General features: G+C 39.9%; 2 protein-coding genes across 2 annotated transcripts; one reads left to right on the top strand and one right to left on the bottom strand.

Moving 5' to 3' along the window:
- Positions 1–64: 64 nt before the first annotated feature.
- elof1 (elongation factor 1) lies at positions 65–3008 on the top strand. The gene is made up of 4 exons (XM_084371129.1): positions 65–155; positions 951–1082; positions 1161–1231; positions 1702–3008. Exons 2-4 carry the CDS (start codon positions 967–969, stop codon positions 1764–1766), a joined length of 252 nt encoding a protein of 83 aa, XP_084227255.1. The 5' UTR covers positions 65–155; positions 951–966; the 3' UTR covers positions 1767–3008.
- Position 3009: 1 nt separating this feature from the next.
- Positions 3010–16907, bottom strand: cnn1b (calponin 1, basic, smooth muscle, b). Its single transcript, XM_084371127.1, has 7 exons — positions 16657–16907; positions 10288–10409; positions 9876–9942; positions 8496–8633; positions 8026–8142; positions 7560–7706; positions 3010–5825 (listed from the first exon to the last, which is right to left on the bottom strand). Exons 1-7 carry the CDS (start codon positions 16714–16716, stop codon positions 5583–5585), a joined length of 894 nt encoding a protein of 297 aa, XP_084227253.1. The 5' UTR covers positions 16717–16907; the 3' UTR covers positions 3010–5582.
- Positions 16908–19083: the final 2176 nt, after the last annotated feature.

Below are 19083 nucleotides of genomic sequence, written 5' to 3'. Positions count from 1 at the left end.
GTGATTGGATGTACCAGACTGTCAGTCTCCGCTACTGAGCCAATCACAAATCGAACAAACTCCCATCTATCCAATCAGAAGCGGCTGTAGGCAGATGCTGCATCCGGATCAAGTTGTACACGCACAGCATCCTCCGCTGCAAAAACATCCCTCTGGTAAGCCAGTCATATCGTTACGCAAATGCTAAACGATGTGATCCATAAAACACGTTCGTCGGTTTTGCCTTTCACCTTCAAAGTCGTTAATTAAAAGCATTTTTTAAATCTCATAGTCTTTACCCATATGCTAGCAGCTGTTAGCGAGTTAGCTTGCTAACCCATAACGGTAGCCGTTTGGCGCTAAGTGCAAGTGTTGTTCTGATCCTGTCCGGCGTTAGTTGAGCTGTTCGAGGATGTAGACTGAAAATATGGCCGCATTGAAACATAATTCGGATTTTTCTATATAAATTAGAGACAACATTAATTACTTTTCACGAGGAAAAGGTGTAATATTATCACAGGAGCATGTTAGGTTTGGTCTAACTTAGTGTTATTACCTGCCTTTGATACAGGTGAGCAGTGAGTAAAAGCAAGACGTTACCGTTTTTTACAGTGACATTGTAATGTGTGAGTTATTGTCTTCTATTAATACATTAATTGAGTAACATAACGTTAATAGTTAGTAAGGTGTTTTGATAAAACAGTTTGTATTGTTTAGTAGTTGATGTATGGATGCAAAGTAAGGAAAAGTGACCTACCAACCGTGAAATAAATAGATAAATAAATACAAATTTTTAAAAAATCACAATAATTCAACAACAAACGCACAGGTGCATACACATGGGCACATGGGCATATCTGTTTAATAGAGTTTCTAAGGCAGTTAGGTGTCCAAGTGTCTGATAATGTCCACATCTGAAGGAAACTTTATTATTTAGCCTTTTTGTTGTTGTTGTTGTTGTTTTTCTGTAGATATACAACATTACAAATGGGGCGCAGGAAGTCAAAGAGAAAGCCACCCCCCAAGAAAAAAATGACGGGTAACCTGGACACTCAGTTCACTTGCCCGTTCTGTAACCACGAGAAATCCTGCGATGTCAAAATGTAAGTAGCTCCAAATGTTTTGGAAAAGGAAAGAAATGCATCATGAGCGACACAACTGAAGTTCTGACTGTTTTCCAGGGAACGAACTCGAAATACGGGAATAATATCGTGCAGCGTTTGCTTGGAGGAGTTCCAGACCCCTATAACCTGTATCCTTTTTATCCATTAAAGACCAATTACGCCCACCTGCCGATGAGGTTTAGTTTTGGTTCTGTTTGCTCGTGTTTTAGGTCGTGGAGTATTGAAATAATGAAGTGATGGAGAATGTGTGGTGAAGAGCCAAGGAACAAGTGATTTGATTTTGGTTTGAATCCACAAAAATTGTGTTGAATTTCTTAATATTGCAAGATGGGGCATTTTTGTTTATTTTTTACAATTTTCTACCAACCACTGCACTTTAATTGAATAGAAAGATCATGCATATGCAGGTCATGATTGTTTATCACTAGAGTGTTGTGTGCTAGAGTTCGGCTGTGGATGCACACAATTCTAAACACCATTAATTATTAAAATAAGAGTATTAGATTGTTTAGGCATGGGGGAGACAGTGTGTGTGTGTGTGTGTGTATGTCTGTGTCTTGTCTGCATATAGAATCTTCCTTAACCTCTTCCTCAACAGATCTATCGGAGCCAGTGGACGTTTACAGTGATTGGATCGACGCCTGTGAAGCAGCCAATCAATAGTCAGGTTTTCCTGTGACTCACCTTCTCTCTAACCTCACTCACTTACATTTCACCCCTTCGATTGGTCCGCTGAATTAGGTCCTGGTCGGCTAGCACAATGTAGCACGATTTTCACAAACATTAAAAGCATCATGTTTGTAGTGTAGGTGCATGAAAGGCTTAGTTGAACTTTGCTTCAGTGGGGCTCACTGAGCATGACACGTTCCTCTGGCAGGGCCAGGGGGTCGCCATCTTGTGTTGTCTACATCACAGTTCTCAATGTAAAAGTTTTCATAGGTCAGTGATTAGCGTTTAAGTGTTTTGTTTTGTTTTTAGAATAAATTATGATGTTCTTCTTCAGGGATGCACAATATATATCGGACTGATAAATGGGAAATTTAACTGATTAGGTGTTATTCAGATTATTCACATCATAGCTGATGAATAGAGCTGATAATATGAAGCCAAATTGCCAAATAAAGGTCAGGAACTTCTTTTAAAAATACACAAATGTGAGATTATCAGTTGTCTTGGGCCATGAGAAACAGGTAATCATCGGTCAATATCTGTATTGTGCATCCCTAGTTGTCTCTTTGTTTTGTCTAATTTGTCATATAATTGAGTTTGATATGTTATATATTTCCACAAGTGTTAAACATTCCATCCATTTCAGTCCTTTTGATTATGAATGAAGAAAATAAAGCTTTTATTTAGGTTGTTTTAGAGTTGTATTTAGTATTGTTTAGTTTTATTTTGTCTGTTTTTATCCCTGTTTCTAATGCACTGAAATATTTTGTTGGTTTGACAATTTCTTTTGAATCACCAAATCTTTTCCAATCTTTTGTTTTTGGGACAGTATATGTATTGTACTGGTTTAGGGCTGCAACTAACATTATTATTGTTATTTTCATTATCGATTAATCTGCTGATCGTTTTCACAATTATCATTTAATCCAAAGCAACTTCAGGTTCAAAGTGATGTCTTCAAACTGCTTCCTTTGTCCAACCAGCAGTCCAAGACCTAAACACTCTTCATTTACTGTCATAAATGACAAGGAACCAGCAAATGTTTCACATTTTTAATCGATTATCAAAATAGTTGGCACTTAATTTTCTTTCAATCAAATAACCGTTGCAGCTCTAGATTTGTTTATTTTCCTTTTGTAAATCACAATCTTGTAAATTCTATTACACTACTTCTGTGTAATACACATCCACTGTGTATTTTTAGGTAACAGCAGTAAAGAGAAAATTCAACCTGAACCATATTTTTTAAAGTGTTTTTTATTGCACAAATGTCATGTTTAGTGAAAGGCATATAGAAAAGAAAAAATCAAGGTTAGCAAAGATGTAAAGTTTGAACAATGTTGAAACAAAGCGAACACATTACGGTGAAATGTTACCATACATTTACTCAACATTGTTGCTATTCTGGATATCGCAGGGAACAAATGATAATAAAAGGCACTGTTAAAAAAAACCCCAGCATTCCCACATTTCATTTTATTAATGTTAAGAAGATTAATGGATTGAAGATGCAGTAAATGTGTGTGCTTTTCCCCCACTAGATGGCACACTGCTACATGTTCTAAATCATGGCTGAGATGCCTTTGCTCCTGGATGACAATGAACAGTTCAAGAGCTGAAATCTGTTGGCCTGTTCAGCACATGAACACAAACATGAATTCTGACAACAATGCAGAGCCTCTGAATCAGAATATTTTTTACAAAGAAATGCAAAGTGTTTGAAATGTCACACCGGACCAGTGTCTGAGCCTTCTAATGTGTTGAAATGAACCCTCTAACAGCTAGTGACACCTCTGACCTCACAATAACATTACATTCAAGACAATCGGTGGGTTAACAGTATGATGCAGAAGTCTCATGTCTATATTTAGCATGAATCACTTAGCAATTATCAGCGGGCGCCAGCCATCAACTGACAGTGGCGGAGGAAGTACTCAGATACTTAACATGAGGAAAACTAATAATACCACAATGTAAAAATGCTCTATTACAAGTACAAGTCCTGCGTTTGAAGTTAAAGGTCCCATATTGTGGAAAGTGAATTATTTAAACTTATTATGAAACAGGTCTAGGTGCTCTATAAATACTGCGACAGTATCAAAAACGCTCAATCCACATGAAAAATGCACACAGCCTGTATTCATAAACTGCGTCTATAAATGAGCCATAAGGACTTTTGTGAGGTTGTGATGTCACAACTATACAGTCACCGCCTCAGCCAGAAGCAAAAACTCCGGCAGAGCAAATGGAGAAACACGTTGGCCGGTGCCTGCTCAGGCTTGTAAGAGCTGACAAATCAGAGCAGACTGGGCTTTTCGGGAGCTGGGCCTTAAAGAGACAGGTACCTAAACGGACAGTTCAAACAGAGGGTGAATAGAGGTGTTGCAGCGATGGACAGTAAGATAATATGTTCTTTTAAACATTAAAGCATATAAACATTTTTTAGTAGACACCCAAAATAAAAGTCTGAACCTCAAAATGAGCATAATATGGGACCTTTAAGTTAAAGTACATAAGCTTTATTAGCAAAATGCACTCAAGTATGAAAAATGTAACTACTGAATGCAGAAAAAAAATGAAACCTGTAACCATATCTATAAACTCATTTGAATGTAAAATCTTATTTTGTAAACTAACTAAGTGCAGTGGAGTCAAAAGTACAATGTTACCATCTGAATTGCAGTGCAGTAGAAGTATACAGTGGCATTAAATGGGAAGTACCTTAAATATATACTTAAAATATTAATAGTCAACATTTGAGTAAATGTACTGAGTTACATTCCACCACTCTCTACTGCACACAAGGTGAAGCCAGGTAAAGTGCAAATGAAGCAACAGCACTGAAGCCAAGTTTCACTGAGGCAAAGGGATGGAAGATAAAACTACAGGACAAAACTACTGGTGACTAAGTTTTACCCGAGCTTCAAACTAAATATCACAACACCTACATTTGCTCTTTTTAAAAGCAGTGTCTGACAGACCCCTCTACTTTTTCTAAATACTTCCTCAAAATCCAAAGACTCGTGCTGCACACAGGCCATGTAAATTAGCCCTGTAAAAATGGTGCGATGGTAATGGTAATTACCAATGGTAATGGTAATGGTAATGGTAATTTGGTGAGCTTGTGAACATGACCATTTGTCAGCGCAGGTGCTCACAAAACAAAGCAAAGTCCGCACACAGCTACAAGTCCTCCTGCATCATCCGCCCTCGGTCAGCCTGTGAACCTGGAACTTCTGTGTCATCCCGAGGAGTCAAATCCGCGGGGAGCTCCAATGTGGACGTGGACGTGTTCCAACTGGGTCAAGGTTCAATAGCACCAACACAATCACCTGTTTTCTTTAAAGAAACTTTCAAATTCTGCTTGGTCAGTGTTGTACTGGAAGGGGAGGGGGGTGGAGCGAAGGGTATAAACATTTGTAAATCTCTAATTACAATGCAAGTATAAAAAGCCATAGAAAAAAAAAATCTATAAATAGCAAAGGTCATTAAATCTGTGGGGGTATTTTTAGCGGTGATAAAATTCAGAGCAATGAGATACAGAAGTTAGCCACTGCACGACATTTTTGACGTATGGTCAGTGTAAACACTATTTTTTTCTTTTACTCGTGGAAAGACGACCAGTAAATTCCTAAGAGTAAAAGTACTGTTTAGAAAAAGCTGGGGGATGAAGACGACAATGACATCAATCAGTGTTAAATAACAGTCTGGAAGGTTTGCTCGTCACAGAGACAGTTGTGTTTGGTTGTCTGAAGTTAAGAAAAGGAGGGAGAAGGGGATGGGGGCAGGGTGAGGCTGTCCGTGGCTTCCTTAGTCAGAGTACTGGTTATAGCCGTCAAACTCCACCTCGCTGCCGTTGTTGTAGGCCTCGGTGGGGTTGGTGCAGTACTTGTTGTCGAATACCTGGCGGGGAAGGCCGTAAGTGGTCATGCCCTGCTGGGAGGCCACTTTGTTGGTGCCCATCTGCAGAGAGATGGTGGTGGTGTCACAGTTCTCCAGCTCCAGCTTTTTGTCGAAGATGTGCCTCCTGGTTCCCGGGGCCGTCATGCCAGCCTGGTGGACAGAGAGCAAGAGGAAGGGACTTTGAAAAACATTCTACAGGCCAAAACCAACAATGAGCTGATCCTTCTAAGTGCTGTATCATGAAGACATTTCACCTCTCATCAGAGGCCTCTTCAGTTCTAACTAACTGGATGGGAGTTGCAGGCTGTTAAACTATGTGTGGGAGTGTCCTTACAGAGTCGTTAGAGCCACTTGTGGGTCGTTGACTTAACCTAATCGGCCTTCACGTGGGTTGCTAGGGCTAGGTGAGCCCAGGTCGGAAGGCCGGTTAAGTCAAAGACCCACAAGTGGCCCTAATGACTTTGTAAGGACACACCCACACAGAGTTTAAAAGCCTGCAACTCCCCTCCAGTTAGTTAGAACTGAAGAAGCCTCTTGGATGAGAGGTGAAACGTGCCTTAAGAGGATCTTATTACTCATATCTCATTCCTCTGTGCCGCAAAGCTCCATTGCTCTCCAAAAACTATTAAAAACACATCACTGAGTTGCATAATTGCGCCGGGTGACATGTTCCTTCATTATGATGGACATGGGAACTGTAGTTTATTTTCTGTCTGTCCAACATACACTGTTGTTCTGATGGAAACACTCTCCGGAGCAGTGGCTGCCAGACATTTTCGACTGATGTATCCCCAAAGCCCTGTCAAATAAGCTCCAGTACCCTTTCATGTGCACCACCAGTCATGTTCCACTGATTTCAAACACTGTTGCTATCCATTTTAACAATTTACTCAATTCTTTCAGCTCATCTATTTTAATAACACATACATTACTTTTAGTTATCTACTACTCTTCATTTATTACTTTTGGCTCGGTGTCAACTGTTTATCCATTACTTTAAGCCAACTATTTCAACATATAAGTTGAGCTACACAGTCTTACTACCCACCCCTGGCAACTCCTCTTGTACCTCCTGGGGACAATAATCTGGTTAGAACTCACTGTGTTAGAGCACCAAATATGGATAAATCTGAAGTTGAAAAGAGTTAAAAACAAATTTGCTCACTACTGCTGTTTAAATGCACGATATGAAACATCTGCCGCGAGGGGTCTCTCAACCGAAGCAAAACAAAAGCAGGAGTAGCATTGGATCATGGGATTTGTTGTCTTTATTGTTAAAAAAACCACCATTGCTGATAAAAAAAAAAAAAATCAGCACACAAAAGTGACTCGACGTGACTCAGGTAGAATAATAGGTAATAATTTAAATTTTTATTTAGGCTACATTTAGTCTCAATTTGCTGACTTCCTTCCTCACTCTCTGACTCTCTCACAGCAGTTATAGCAACACGTGACCAAATGAAATGCACTGTCACCTTGAACAAAATTACAGTTTTCTCTGGGTTTGAATAGTGTTGAAAACATTTGGAATAATCAAAGAACACAACTCAACAAAATCCATCACAAAGGTCTGGTTGTTTTTAGATATTTGAATGCAGGAAAGTTACTTATTAGTACCATTTTCTAAGAACTACAATGCTGTTGTAGGAAATATGTCAGGTTTTATAGTATGTCTTGAGTAGGAACCTATGCAACACACATCTGTAGTTTTGGTCTTTTCATGAGATATGAGGACAACAAGAAAGCATAGAACAACACCAGCCCTATCCTTTAAATCAATGTATCTAAATGCTTATTAAAAGGAAAATGTGTGGTGCATCTTCAAATCTGAGATTCTGTTTGGATCATCAGCGCATGAAATGGATGAATAAAGGCATTTGTCACCTGGCTGGCTCCCTTGTTGGTTCCCATCTGTAGGCTGATAGTAGATTGGTCCAGTGGGTTGTCCATGGCCATCTTGGAATCGTACAGATGGCGTCGTGTGCCATAAGAGGTCATGCCCTTTTGGCTGGCGAGCTTGTTGGTGCCCATCTAGAGACGTAGCAAAATGGATTGAATTAAACAACTGAGACATAGGTATCACTTTGGGGCAGCATATGTACGCCTGTACATAAATCCAAGATCACACTTATGCAAAGCTCCCATTAATCTGTTATCATTAGACATCAATAATCCAAAAGCAGAGCAGGTGAGAGGAGATGTGTCTGTGATTCAGCATGAGTCCAGCAGGGGGCACAATGACAACCCAGTGGGAAGTGACTTGGCCAGCAGAACATGCATCTACGATCCCATATGAAAGCATACTTATAAAAGTAGTTGATTACAGGTTCAGCATTTCTGCTGCTCTGACCTGCAGGCCGATGATGTTACGTCCCTCCCTGAGCTTCTCTGGAGCGAAGCGGCGCTGCTGTTTCTCGGCATACTTCACTCCTAAGTCGTACTTGGAGTGGAAACCTTTGGACTTGGCCTGAGACAGAAGGGAAAATGGTGGTAATAGGGTGTATTATTCATAACCACATTGTTTTTATTATATTACTGCTGTTGCCATATTGTAATACTGGTCCACGCAACACAAAGCACTCACATAGGTGTCTGCGGCATGTAAATAATTAGCACATTATCATCAATGCTCTTGGTTTCCTAAAACTCAGTACTCCGGTTTGTGTTGATTGCACCTGATTCTCTAATTCAGTAGCATTCAGTGGTGAGCAAAACAATGATATCAGCCCCTCCTGTAATAGATGGCACTAGGGTAACTGTGTGTGTGGTGTGTGGTGCGTGTGTGTGTGTGTGTGTGTGTGTGTGTACAGCCGCCCTCACCATTCCAGCCAGGGCGATGAGTGTGCTCTGGACCTGAGTGTGGTTGACATTTTCAAACAGATCGTTGGCCTCGAAGAGGTCATGTGGCTTCAGGCCGTACTCTGTGATTGCACGGACAAAGTTCCCTATGTTTTCCAGCTGAGGAAAAGGAAAGCAGAAAGAGAGAGAAATGGAACAAGTTGAGGACAGCATCTATTTGGCATGTTACATACAGCCTGAGCAGTTGGCTTGCGTTTCACCTTGGACGCAACTTTTTTTTAATCTATCCACCTCCTAGCCCAAAATATGGACGCCACTTTCCGTTTCCCATGATAACAGGACGCTAATTCTCTTTCTGTGAGCGACTGGTACCGCGTATCATTCTTTCAGAAAGATCGAGGTTAGCAACTTTATCGAGCAAATCCTACAAACACTATTATTATTGCTTAGCCCACTAAGCTAATGATTTTAAAGCCCTGAAAGTGCTGCCAGTGGGTGCATCAGTTATTATAATATATAGTTGCTTACACTAGTTCTGCCGAGCACCATAAGTATCATGCATGAACATTTTCCCAGTGACCTCCTTGGGGAACTTTAACCTTGGATTAAAGGAAACTTTTAAACTTTGTGGAAATATGTCAATTCACTGTCTTACAAGGGTTAGATGAGAAGATCGATACCACTCTCAGATCTGTAAAGTAAATATGAAACAACCGCTAGCAGCCAGCTAGCTTAGTGGAAAAATAAATACTGGGAACACAGGGAAACAGCTAGTCTGAGATACAATATGTTGATTAGCTAGCTTCCAAGGCGCCGGTGGGAAAATATTGTTCCGAGCCAGGCTAGCTGTTTCCCCCATTCCCAGCTTTTGTGCAAAGCTAAGCTACGCTAACCGGCTGCTTAGCATTGACCAATAGGCATATTCCCCAAAATGTTAAACTATTGATTTAATGTTGTGATAACAGTTTGGTGTGGATATTATAAAGAAAAAAATAGATCATAATTAATGCATGAAAACTGAATTAAACATTTTGAAAATATCTCAAGGCTTTTTATTATTCTCTGCGTCACCCTTACAATATTTGGCTCTGTCTGGAAGTCTGACTGTGTGTGCATTCATTTACAAGTGTTAATTTCACATGGGAGAATTTTTGGAGAGAGCTTCAATCAAGCCTTAAAAGCACTGCTTGCTTTTTCAGTTCTGCAAAAGGCTAATAAAAGCCATGCCGAGATGGGCTTCATTTGATATGGCAACTACTTTAATGGAATGTAAATAAGTTCTGTCTGTGTTGTCAGTGCCAATACGGTAGACTCACAGTTCCACATCTGGAAAACGACCCTGACTTTCAGACTTGCAGGACAAATAAGGCGTATTTTCTGCCCATAGAGCTGTTGCATTACCTGGTGCCAGTTTTGACTGGAGTTGTTGATCTTTCTCACAGAACCTGGCTGGAGAACATTAATGAGTCTACGAAAAAAGAGACACAAAGTTCAAGAATTTAAGGGGAGGACTTGAGCAATAATATTACAGAAATAACTAGGATTAAAGGTCCAGTGTGTAAGATTTAGTGGCATCTATCAGTGAGGCTGCAGAATGCGAAGAAAAAAGCACACAAAAGGCTTTCTCTAGAGCCAGTGTTTGGTTTGTCCATTTTGGGCTACTTTAGCAACATGGCGGACCAAATGGAAGAGGACCTGCTCCCTCCATATAGATATAAAAGGCTCATTCTAAGCCTTTAAATCCTTCACACTGGACCTTTACGGTTCTGACGTTTCTGTGCCACAAGCACCCTCTCGGTGTCCATCCACTCACTCGCACAACAGGACTCCATCCTTCAGACTCTCCATGAAGGTGTCCCCGATCCTTTTGCCCGTCACATCCTGAATCCACAGCCTCAGCTCCTCTTCCTTCTGTGGGTCGTACTTCCCTGCAAGCTGAGGGAGAGATGGAACAGAGGTCAGAGATCCAATACAGGATTGGACTTTTTTAATATTCAGTTTTGTTCCAAAACCACAGCTGATCTCAGCTCATCAAAGTCTCCATGGGCAAGCCCAGTCTCTCGTGGCATGCCTCGAGTCCTTCTAGTGAATTTCATTAAAAGCACAAAAAAAGAAGCAGGACTTATGCAGTCAAGTGAAGACAGGGATAACATATCCTGTGGTATTAAGAAATGGAAAACCGATGAGCAGAAACTAATACACAATTTGCCCCTTGCTCCTTCCAGATTGTTTAAATTTAGCATTTTCCGTATCACTTTATTTTACCGTTGTGTAATTTCTGCATCATTTCCAAAAAGGTTTCCTGGCAACAACTACGAAAATTTGGTACTGATTAAAAGGGGAAAGTAGGAATGTCCTTGAAAGAAAATCATTAAGTATTACATACTTATTGGACATTTTATTCACGTTTGTTTTTCACATTTTTGTATGTTCAGCTTATCTTCAGCACAATGAACACTCTCCAGGCTACAGCAACAGTTAACTGTAAATAAATAGTTGGAAGTACACCCGAGCAACTGAAAACTGTTTGCCCTATAACCAAATATATAGTTAGGAAAATTTCTAGTACATTATTTGTACACACCCATGAAACATAGTGCTACCCTTTTTAAAAAAAGGACCCACAATGTCATTTAAATGCTACAAACAAAACTTAGATCCTAAAAAGGTACATCTACCTCCGCTCAACATTTCGTTCATGCCTGATGTCAGGTTTTCAGTTACTAAAATAACTCCGGCCCCCCCCCCCATTCTGTTCTCATAACTGTACTGTCTTAGAAAGTCTTCCTGTATAATAAAAAAATACTTTGAGATGAGGGGTATAAGCAGAAGAGGAAGGAAAATGAAAATGAAAAAGGCCTGTGGACATTCCTGCATGGAGAAACACGCTGGCCTCTCTCCTCTCTCCATGTATTTCCTTATTGGCACAAAGACGCTGCCCTTAATACTTTGAATTCTGGCATGGTTTAAGGCTGCCCCCCCCCCCCTCCACCTCCCTGCACACACACACACACACACACACACACACACACACACACACACACACACACACACACACACACACACACACACACACACACACACACACACACACCCTCATCCCCTTTTCCTGAATGTTCTGCAGATAAGTCTTCACAGTCTGGGATCAGGAGCCAACACAAACACGTATTTCAAAGCAGCAGGGATAGCGTAGCTTCCAGTCCATCACACCAAACTTGGGAGAAACAGCTTTCCCAGACACTCCTCCCTCTCCCTATGACTGTCCTGCTCTCCTTCCCCGATTGGCCGAGCTCATATTTCTCTTTTACTCTCTCTCCCTTTCTCCCTCTGGGTTTTCCAGAATCTGGCCTTTTACAGAGAGTTGACTATTCAAGCAAACCACGTCTGATAAAGACCGGCCAAGATCGACAGGTCCCGCTTCCAGTCTAGGTGGGTTAGGTTGGGCTGTTCTTCTCATTGTAGAGCTCAGAAATGAAGTCAGAACTGATTGTTTTCTGATCTTTGAAAGCAATCTTTTAGTTATAAACACGAAGCACATAAAGACAAACATCACAGTGCATAATCAGAATAGCCCATGTATCACTTTAATGAACATCTTTTGTGATTTTCTTTAAAGGCAATTGATGGACTAGGGCTGATAATGCTGGATATCAAAAAACTGTCAGGTAGCCAGCTGTAGAGGAAGTCCTTAGACCATTTACTTAAAGAGAGACTGTGTAACCTTTGCTATAGAGCTGTGGCAGTAAGTGGCAATTACAGAAAAATGAAAAAAAGGTCCAGTGTGCAGGATTTAGTGGCATCTAGCAGTGAGCTTGCATATAGCAACAGCATAAAGGACCTGCTGCTTCTGTAGATATAAAAGGCTCATTCTAAGCTAATGAAAACAAAACAACTCTTAGTTTCAGGTGATCATACAATAATGAAAACATAATTGTGAATATTAAATTTCCATTTCTGCACCTAATTCCTACACGCTGGGCTTTTAATCCATGTCAGAAGTTTCAAGGGGTGATCTCTCTTTGGTGGAACTACTAACCACTCACAGACATCTAAAACATTAAATAGGACCCCAATTACACGCCATTACCAATACAAATATTATTATTATTATTATTATTATTATTATTATTATTATTATTATAATATAGTATAAAGTATAATATTTCTCCCAGAAATTAAGGTATTAGATATAAAGCACCATCAAATGGAAATACTCAATAGTAGAAGTACCTCAAATTGTACTTCAGTACAGTACCTGTGTATTTGTGCAAGTAGCCTACTGTAAGCTGGCACTGAATGTCTGGTCATATTCTTAATCATGTTTACTCATTTTCTGAATCAGTTAGCCCTTATTCATGTTCTTGCCGATTTTAGGCTGTATTCGATTCAGGCAAAATCCCTGTACAGCTGCTTGTGCATTTGATTTTTTGTTAAACTGGCAATAGACTGTTTGTTTTTTTTCTTTCCATTTTTTCATTCATTGTAAAATAAATGCTGATTGCACAACGTAATGGCTCCAGAATAATGATCCCGTCTGTGTTTAGATTGGTTCTCTATAAACTTTGCTTTCACTGTGCTATTCCGTCTGCCACCGGGCATGAAATCTCCCAGGAAAATGAAGACTGACTGGCAAGTCAGTCAGGCTGGCAGCCTGGCACCATTGCTATCTGCTGTCACGTCACCATTGTAGAGTAAATGAATGAATAAACTCACATTCAGTCCTGTGTTGTTGGTAGTTACTACTCTGAGAAAAGAGAGAAATGATCCAGTTGCCGTTATGAAAGTGGCACCAACAATAGTACCATTTGGAAACACAAAAGTTTGTCTGTTCCAACTTTAAATGAAAAAATAATCTTGGTTGAATATACAATATATGATATGTCTATATACCTTGAAGTGAGATATTGAAAAAAGGGATGGTTTTTGGTGGAGAAACTTGACACTACTATCAAAACCTCTTAGCTGACATCCCGCCTTAAAACAAGACTATGCAACTTTTGTTAAAAGCTAACAGTTAAGCTAACATTACTTGAACTGGTCATACCAGATCAAGTAAGACTGTAGCAGCAAGAGTGTGTTTTATTGTTTTATTGCTCATTTAATTAGAATGATTTATTTCTTCTTTAAAAAGTTACATAGGCTCTCGTTAAGTACTGCTGCACATGTAGAAGCTTACAGGCCATTTGCAGTATTGCTTTTAATTACCACATGAGGTCCAACTACAGAGAGAAAGCCATGAGTATAAATATATCTGGCTGTTTGTAACTGATAAGTGGAAATCCCTCCTTACACAAACAAAAAAAACTGGGTGTCATCATGCACTGTAATGTGTGAGCTGCTGGCATTGACTTCGTCTGCGCCACCTATCTCCTGTCCACCTGTGTTCTGTCAGAACAGTGTTTTGTCATCCCTGACTCCGATGTAAACTGTTTAGAGAAAGGACACTTTCTCAAGTTCCAAGTCAGAGCCGGTCACTCCTTAAAAGGCCATTAGATTATGCTGATGTACCTGTCAGTTTCTCTGCTGCGTCTCTGCTGCTCTCTGAAGTCATGCTGCTGGAACGTACCATCTCTGCCTGACCCACGAAGCCCCGCGGCTCAAATAAACATTTTATTACCCGGCTAACATTGTCTCTACTCCACAGAAAAGAGACTGTACTTCTCCGCTTGCCCTTGCGTGTAAATAATCGACTTGGAAGCGGTACGGCCATGGCAGCAAAATAACAGCCAGAGTAGCGCCAACATCTCAAACCCTCAATTCTGACTAAGACCCTGCTGACTGCTGAATAGCAGTAATGAAAGGAATGTGGGTTTCACAGAGTGCAGCGCACCTCAGTGCGAGATTAAAGCTCTGCTGAGAGATGGCACTATTCAGGGGAGAGGCGACATCCCTCCAGGACAATAATGATAATGATGATGATGATCCGGGAGCTGGAACAGTCACAGGCTGACCTTTCTCATCCTGAACAGACTGTCAGCAGCTCTGACTCATCCCACTGTACAGAGTCACTACTGTCATGATAGAGGCAGCAAAAAAAAGCCCCAAAAAAGTCTATTTACAATCACTTCTCGTCAGTTTAAATGCTACGAGTGTGCATTATACCACACAAAGCAGTGGTGGAATGTAACTAAGTGTATTTACTGAAGTACTTCAGTCCAAATTTGAGGTATTTCTACTTTAACTATGTATATTTATTCTACCTGCTGCTCCACTACATTATAGATTCATATATTACACATAATCATATCAAATCAAAAATCTGATGATCTGCTTCTTTACAGATTAAACAACAGTGTGCAAATTAGCTCTAATTAGCTCCATCTTGATTCCTGGCAACATCTAAATGATGTTTAAATGTAACACATCAAAATTAATAATTCAGTAGTATTATTATAATAATATGACAAGAAAGGTTGCACACTGATAATAATACTTCACTTAAGCAGCATTAAGATGCAGGCCCTTTACTTGTAATGGAGTAATTTTACATCGCAGTACTTCCACTTTTACTTAAGTTAAGGAATATCTTCTCCCACCACTGACCACATGTCGCTCTTTTCACTAAAAACACACTCAAACGGTACTGTAATCATTCATAATAGTTTATGGTAAGTCCCTTTAATTTTGTGTATCAACATTTAAACTAGGGATGCAACAGTACCATTTTTCCCTTCCCAGATACCTGAAGTTTGCGTATCGGCCAAAATGAGCCGATATCGGTGCGTTTTAAAGAAAAACATATCTGTATTATTATCATTATTTTTTATAAGGGTTCTATGTAACATATTTTAGCAATTAACATATATTGATCACCTTTTATTGGCCAAATCAAATTGAGGATGAGCTCAGGAGTTTCACACCCTGAAGAAAGAAGCTGCTCTGTAGTCTGGTTGTAAGGAAGTGGATACTTCTGTATCTTTTGCCAGACGGCAGCAGGGTGAACAGCCTGTGGCTGGAGTGGGCGTAATGTGACATTAAAAATGAGACCTTCCACGTCTCTCTCGGTCACCTATACAAGCCTGTGGACGATTTGTCTAAGTTTGGGTAGGGTTTTTTCAGCGACAGCCCAAAGGATGTGGCTTTATGAACGTCCTCCAGTGCCTTTCTCCGCTCCGCTAACAGAGAGCTACAGTAGCTGATGTTAGTTTAGAAATGGAGTCCTCGAACATAAAAAAAACAACTGGCTTCCAACACAAAAGAGAAGTTCCCTTTAAGAGCTGTCCTGAATGGATGTTCTTGAAGTTACTTTACTGTTTATATATATTGGCTACCTGGGCAGTACAGGTGTACGGGACACTGCTGGGAAGTAACAGGATCCGGTTTCAAATAAATAAATGATGTGGTGCTGGATTAATGCACAGACTTGTGAATGTGCTGATGCCGGATGCAGCACTTTAGGCCGTATCGGGGGCATTTCCGATACTGGTGTACTGGTAAATCTAAAAAACCTCCTTATGCTTCTTGGCTCTACATGCCAACAAGCTCAGGTTAACAAACTTCACAAAAATCTTACATTTCTTCATATTTCAGCCAGTTGGGTTTCTCACTGCCAAGGAGATCAATGAGTATTATACACGCAGCACAAATCAAACTTGTGCTGCTCTCTCACACAGACTCAGTGCCCTGACCCTTTATAATCGCACAAATAATTTGGCCACTAAGACCTACTTTCACCTCCAAAACAAACACTTCTCTCACTGCGTGATCTATTATTTAAAAGCAGGAGTGTGTCACCAGAGCCGTTTCCCAAGCACACAACCTGGAATCACACGGGAATGAGATCACATTAAAGCCTCGTTTTAATAGTTCAAGCTGGCAAATGAAATATCTGATTTAAGGTAAGAGGTACAGACACTCGGCACATTTTTGGTAAGTTTGTGCACCAAGCCTGTAGCCAACTACAACTGTGCCAAGGTTTTATCCAGCAATATGACATACTTTCTCCATATAAGGACCTCAATACATAGTATCAACAACAATTTGACTATAACCCCAGTGTACAGGGGTTCTGTTTTAAGGGACTTATCCAAATATGGCCACAGTTAGAGTGTTTGCAGTCTTCACCATCATGCTGTGTAGCCTTCAATGACCCTTGACCTCACATGAGGAATCAATTCTTCAGCTACAACGTGTCTCCATCCTGTAAATAAACGTCACAACGACACAAACAGTGTGAACCTACCTTGCTCTTGACCTCGGCAGAAAGTCCGAAGGCTGGGCCGCTCCTGAAATGTGTTGACATTCTGTTGTTTGGACTATTTACAGTGGAGCTGAGGAGGGCTTTAAAAATGGAGAAGCAGGTTACAGCTCTGTGTCCGAGGCAGGGGAAACAGAAAAGTCCCGAACAAATCCGTGGGTACCTGTTTTATTTTTTTAAATTTTATTATTACTACTATTCGTCGCAGTCGTGCTCGGACCTGCTGCTGAAGCTGTGGACAACTTTCCGACACTTTTCTGAATCTTTTTTAAACTCTTCCCATGTGTGTGCGCTCTGATTGGCCGCGGCCGCCGTCCAATCCGGACGCAGCCTCCTCGTCGGTGGGAGTGATGTCACCGCTCGGGTATTAGATTTAATCAGTGTCACTTTTTCCACCTCCAGGCAGTCAGGGATGCTTCTCACCGCTGTCGCACTCTGCTGAAGTTATGTCATTGTCATGTTCAGTCAGTGATTTCACAAGTGTTTCCTGATCGATGAGGAAATGCACATTTTATTTCACTCATGGTAATATAAAGATCATACAGGCCTAAAATAAAGACAATAAAGATTATTTACATAAGTTATATTTTAAATGCATTTGAGATTTTAGGCAATGTAATGAGGGGATACTATGAGGTCAGAGTAGATAATGAAAATAAGTTCATTTAATCACATTTACAAGTACAAGCATTTTCTTTTTTTTGTTTGTAATTATGCTTTTAAAAAGTGATATTGACAAAATTGGTTATTTCAAAAAGTGGTGGGGACATTACCCCAGTGTCCCCAGTGTAAATAGTTATAGTTATAGTTAAACCTAAAAGTAAAGCTAGAAATATTACAATGATAAAGAAAAAGATATAAAATGGCTGTTGCTAGTGCTTACATGATGTTAATAATAATGAGTAGGCTATACATGAAATAATATTAAATCTGTAACAATAACAACAACAACAACAACAACAACAACAACAACAACAACAACAACAATGATAAGAATGATAATATAGGCCTACCTACAGTTAAAATTTTTAAATTTTAAACATAGTCTGCAGCTATGATTGCATTTCTACATAGGCACAGCAGTGTTTGAGCTACATGTTGGCACCCATGCTAATATGCAGCCACAGCAAACATCCAAACATTTACCAATATCTGCTGGGACTGATTAGTTATGCAGGTTTTTTTTGTCATAAGTCAAAAGTGTAGGGCAAATTTAAAATGTTAAAATGAATGTATCATTCAGGGCCCTGTAGAAAAATGTATAAACAATCCATTTTATAACCCAAAGGTAACCACTAACCAAACAAGTTTCCCCTCTGTGGCTCTGGATGAGAAGTCAGGGGATCACTGATGTCAGTAGAATTTATCACCTGGGAACCAGGACCCATGTCTGAACCACCTGTACTCTGAAAAATAAATGAATGAATAAAACTTTGATCTGTTGGTTAAAGAGATCACCACTGTCAGTATGCTCCATCCTCTGAATGATTTGTGTTAAGTTATCCTAAAAGTTAAGATTTACATTAATTGTTTTTCAACTGTACATGTCTGAAATGTACCGATACTGCATTTTGTCTGCACAGGTCAGCTTTCTCTGAATCAGCTGGAGGACACATTTCACAAGCTAGTAGTGAGTTAGAAGGTCTGACAGGAGGCTCAGGTGTGTGGAATTACAATGTTAGAATGCATTGAAACAAAACATTCTCACCACAAGATCCATTTTATAGTTATTGGGAATCTTTCCATTGCATCCCAAGGTCCTCCTCAGCAGATGGAGTCACCCATGTAGATGAGAATGTCAGCTCATATTAGCACAACAATGAGTTCTTGTCCATGTTGAAAGTTCAGCAGAAACAAAAAGAACAACACCACAAGCCCTATTCAGAAGTTTTCTTAAGCTTTCCATCATATCAAAAATGACCATTTCCATCTTGATTTTTAAGCCAACATTGATTAGAAGTCCTCAGTGCTCAGGCGAATGGAAATCTCAACATCTACAATTCCAGGAGAAAGTCTGTCTGCTGAAGAAGATGGTGGGAAATGGTTGAAAGCCAACCGCTGCCATGTTTCATTAAAACTGAAAATACACTATGGATTATCGCTCATTATTCTAATGTATCATTTTCCAATTTATCGGCCAAGGACTCCAGCACTCAGAGACATTTATCCTGTAAAATGTACCATAATGTGGTTTCATATGGATAATAATGTCTGAGTAGAATTCCGTCTCAAAATCCACAGTTAAGGTTCTGTCTGAATCCTAACATACTGACTAGAAATAGTGCAGTACCCCTTTAGTGCTATCTTTGGTCTCATATAATCGTAATAAAAAACATACAGTGTAAATAAAATCTATACATCAGTACAGTGCTGTGGGACTGATGCAGCATATTTGAGATGTGACAACTGTGT

The sequence above is a fragment of the Pagrus pagrus genome (genome assembly GCF_965226575.1).
Source record: "Pagrus pagrus genome assembly, chromosome: 13".
NCBI classification, from domain to species: domain Eukaryota; kingdom Metazoa; phylum Chordata; class Actinopteri; order Spariformes; family Sparidae; genus Pagrus; species Pagrus pagrus.
Note: the sequence above shows the minus strand (reverse complement) of the source record. Positions and strands in the feature narration are given on the sequence as shown.

Bases quoted from the DNA above. Each gene is read 5' to 3' on its own strand.
- elof1 (XM_084371129.1), top strand. From the start codon at position 967: ATGGGGCGCAGGAAGTCAAAGAGAAAGCCACCCCCCAAGAAAAAAATG. The intron at 1,083-1,160 runs GTAAGTAGCTCC...ACTGTTTTCCAG, and splicing joins AAATCCTGCGATGTCAAAAT to GGAACGAACTCGAAATACGG. The intron at 1,232-1,701 runs GTATCCTTTTTA...CTTCCTCAACAG, and splicing joins GTTCCAGACCCCTATAACCT to ATCTATCGGAGCCAGTGGAC.
- cnn1b (XM_084371127.1), bottom strand. From the start codon at position 16,716: ATGTCAACACATTTCAGGAGCGGCCCAGCCTTCGGACTTTCTGCCGAG. The intron at 10,410-16,656 runs GTAGGTTCACAC...TCTCTCCCTCAG, and splicing joins CTGCCGAGGTCAAGAGCAAG to CTTGCAGGGAAGTACGACCC. The intron at 5,826-7,559 runs GTGACAAATGCC...TCTGTCCACCAG, and splicing joins CCAACAAGGGAGCCAGCCAG to GCTGGCATGACGGCCCCGGG.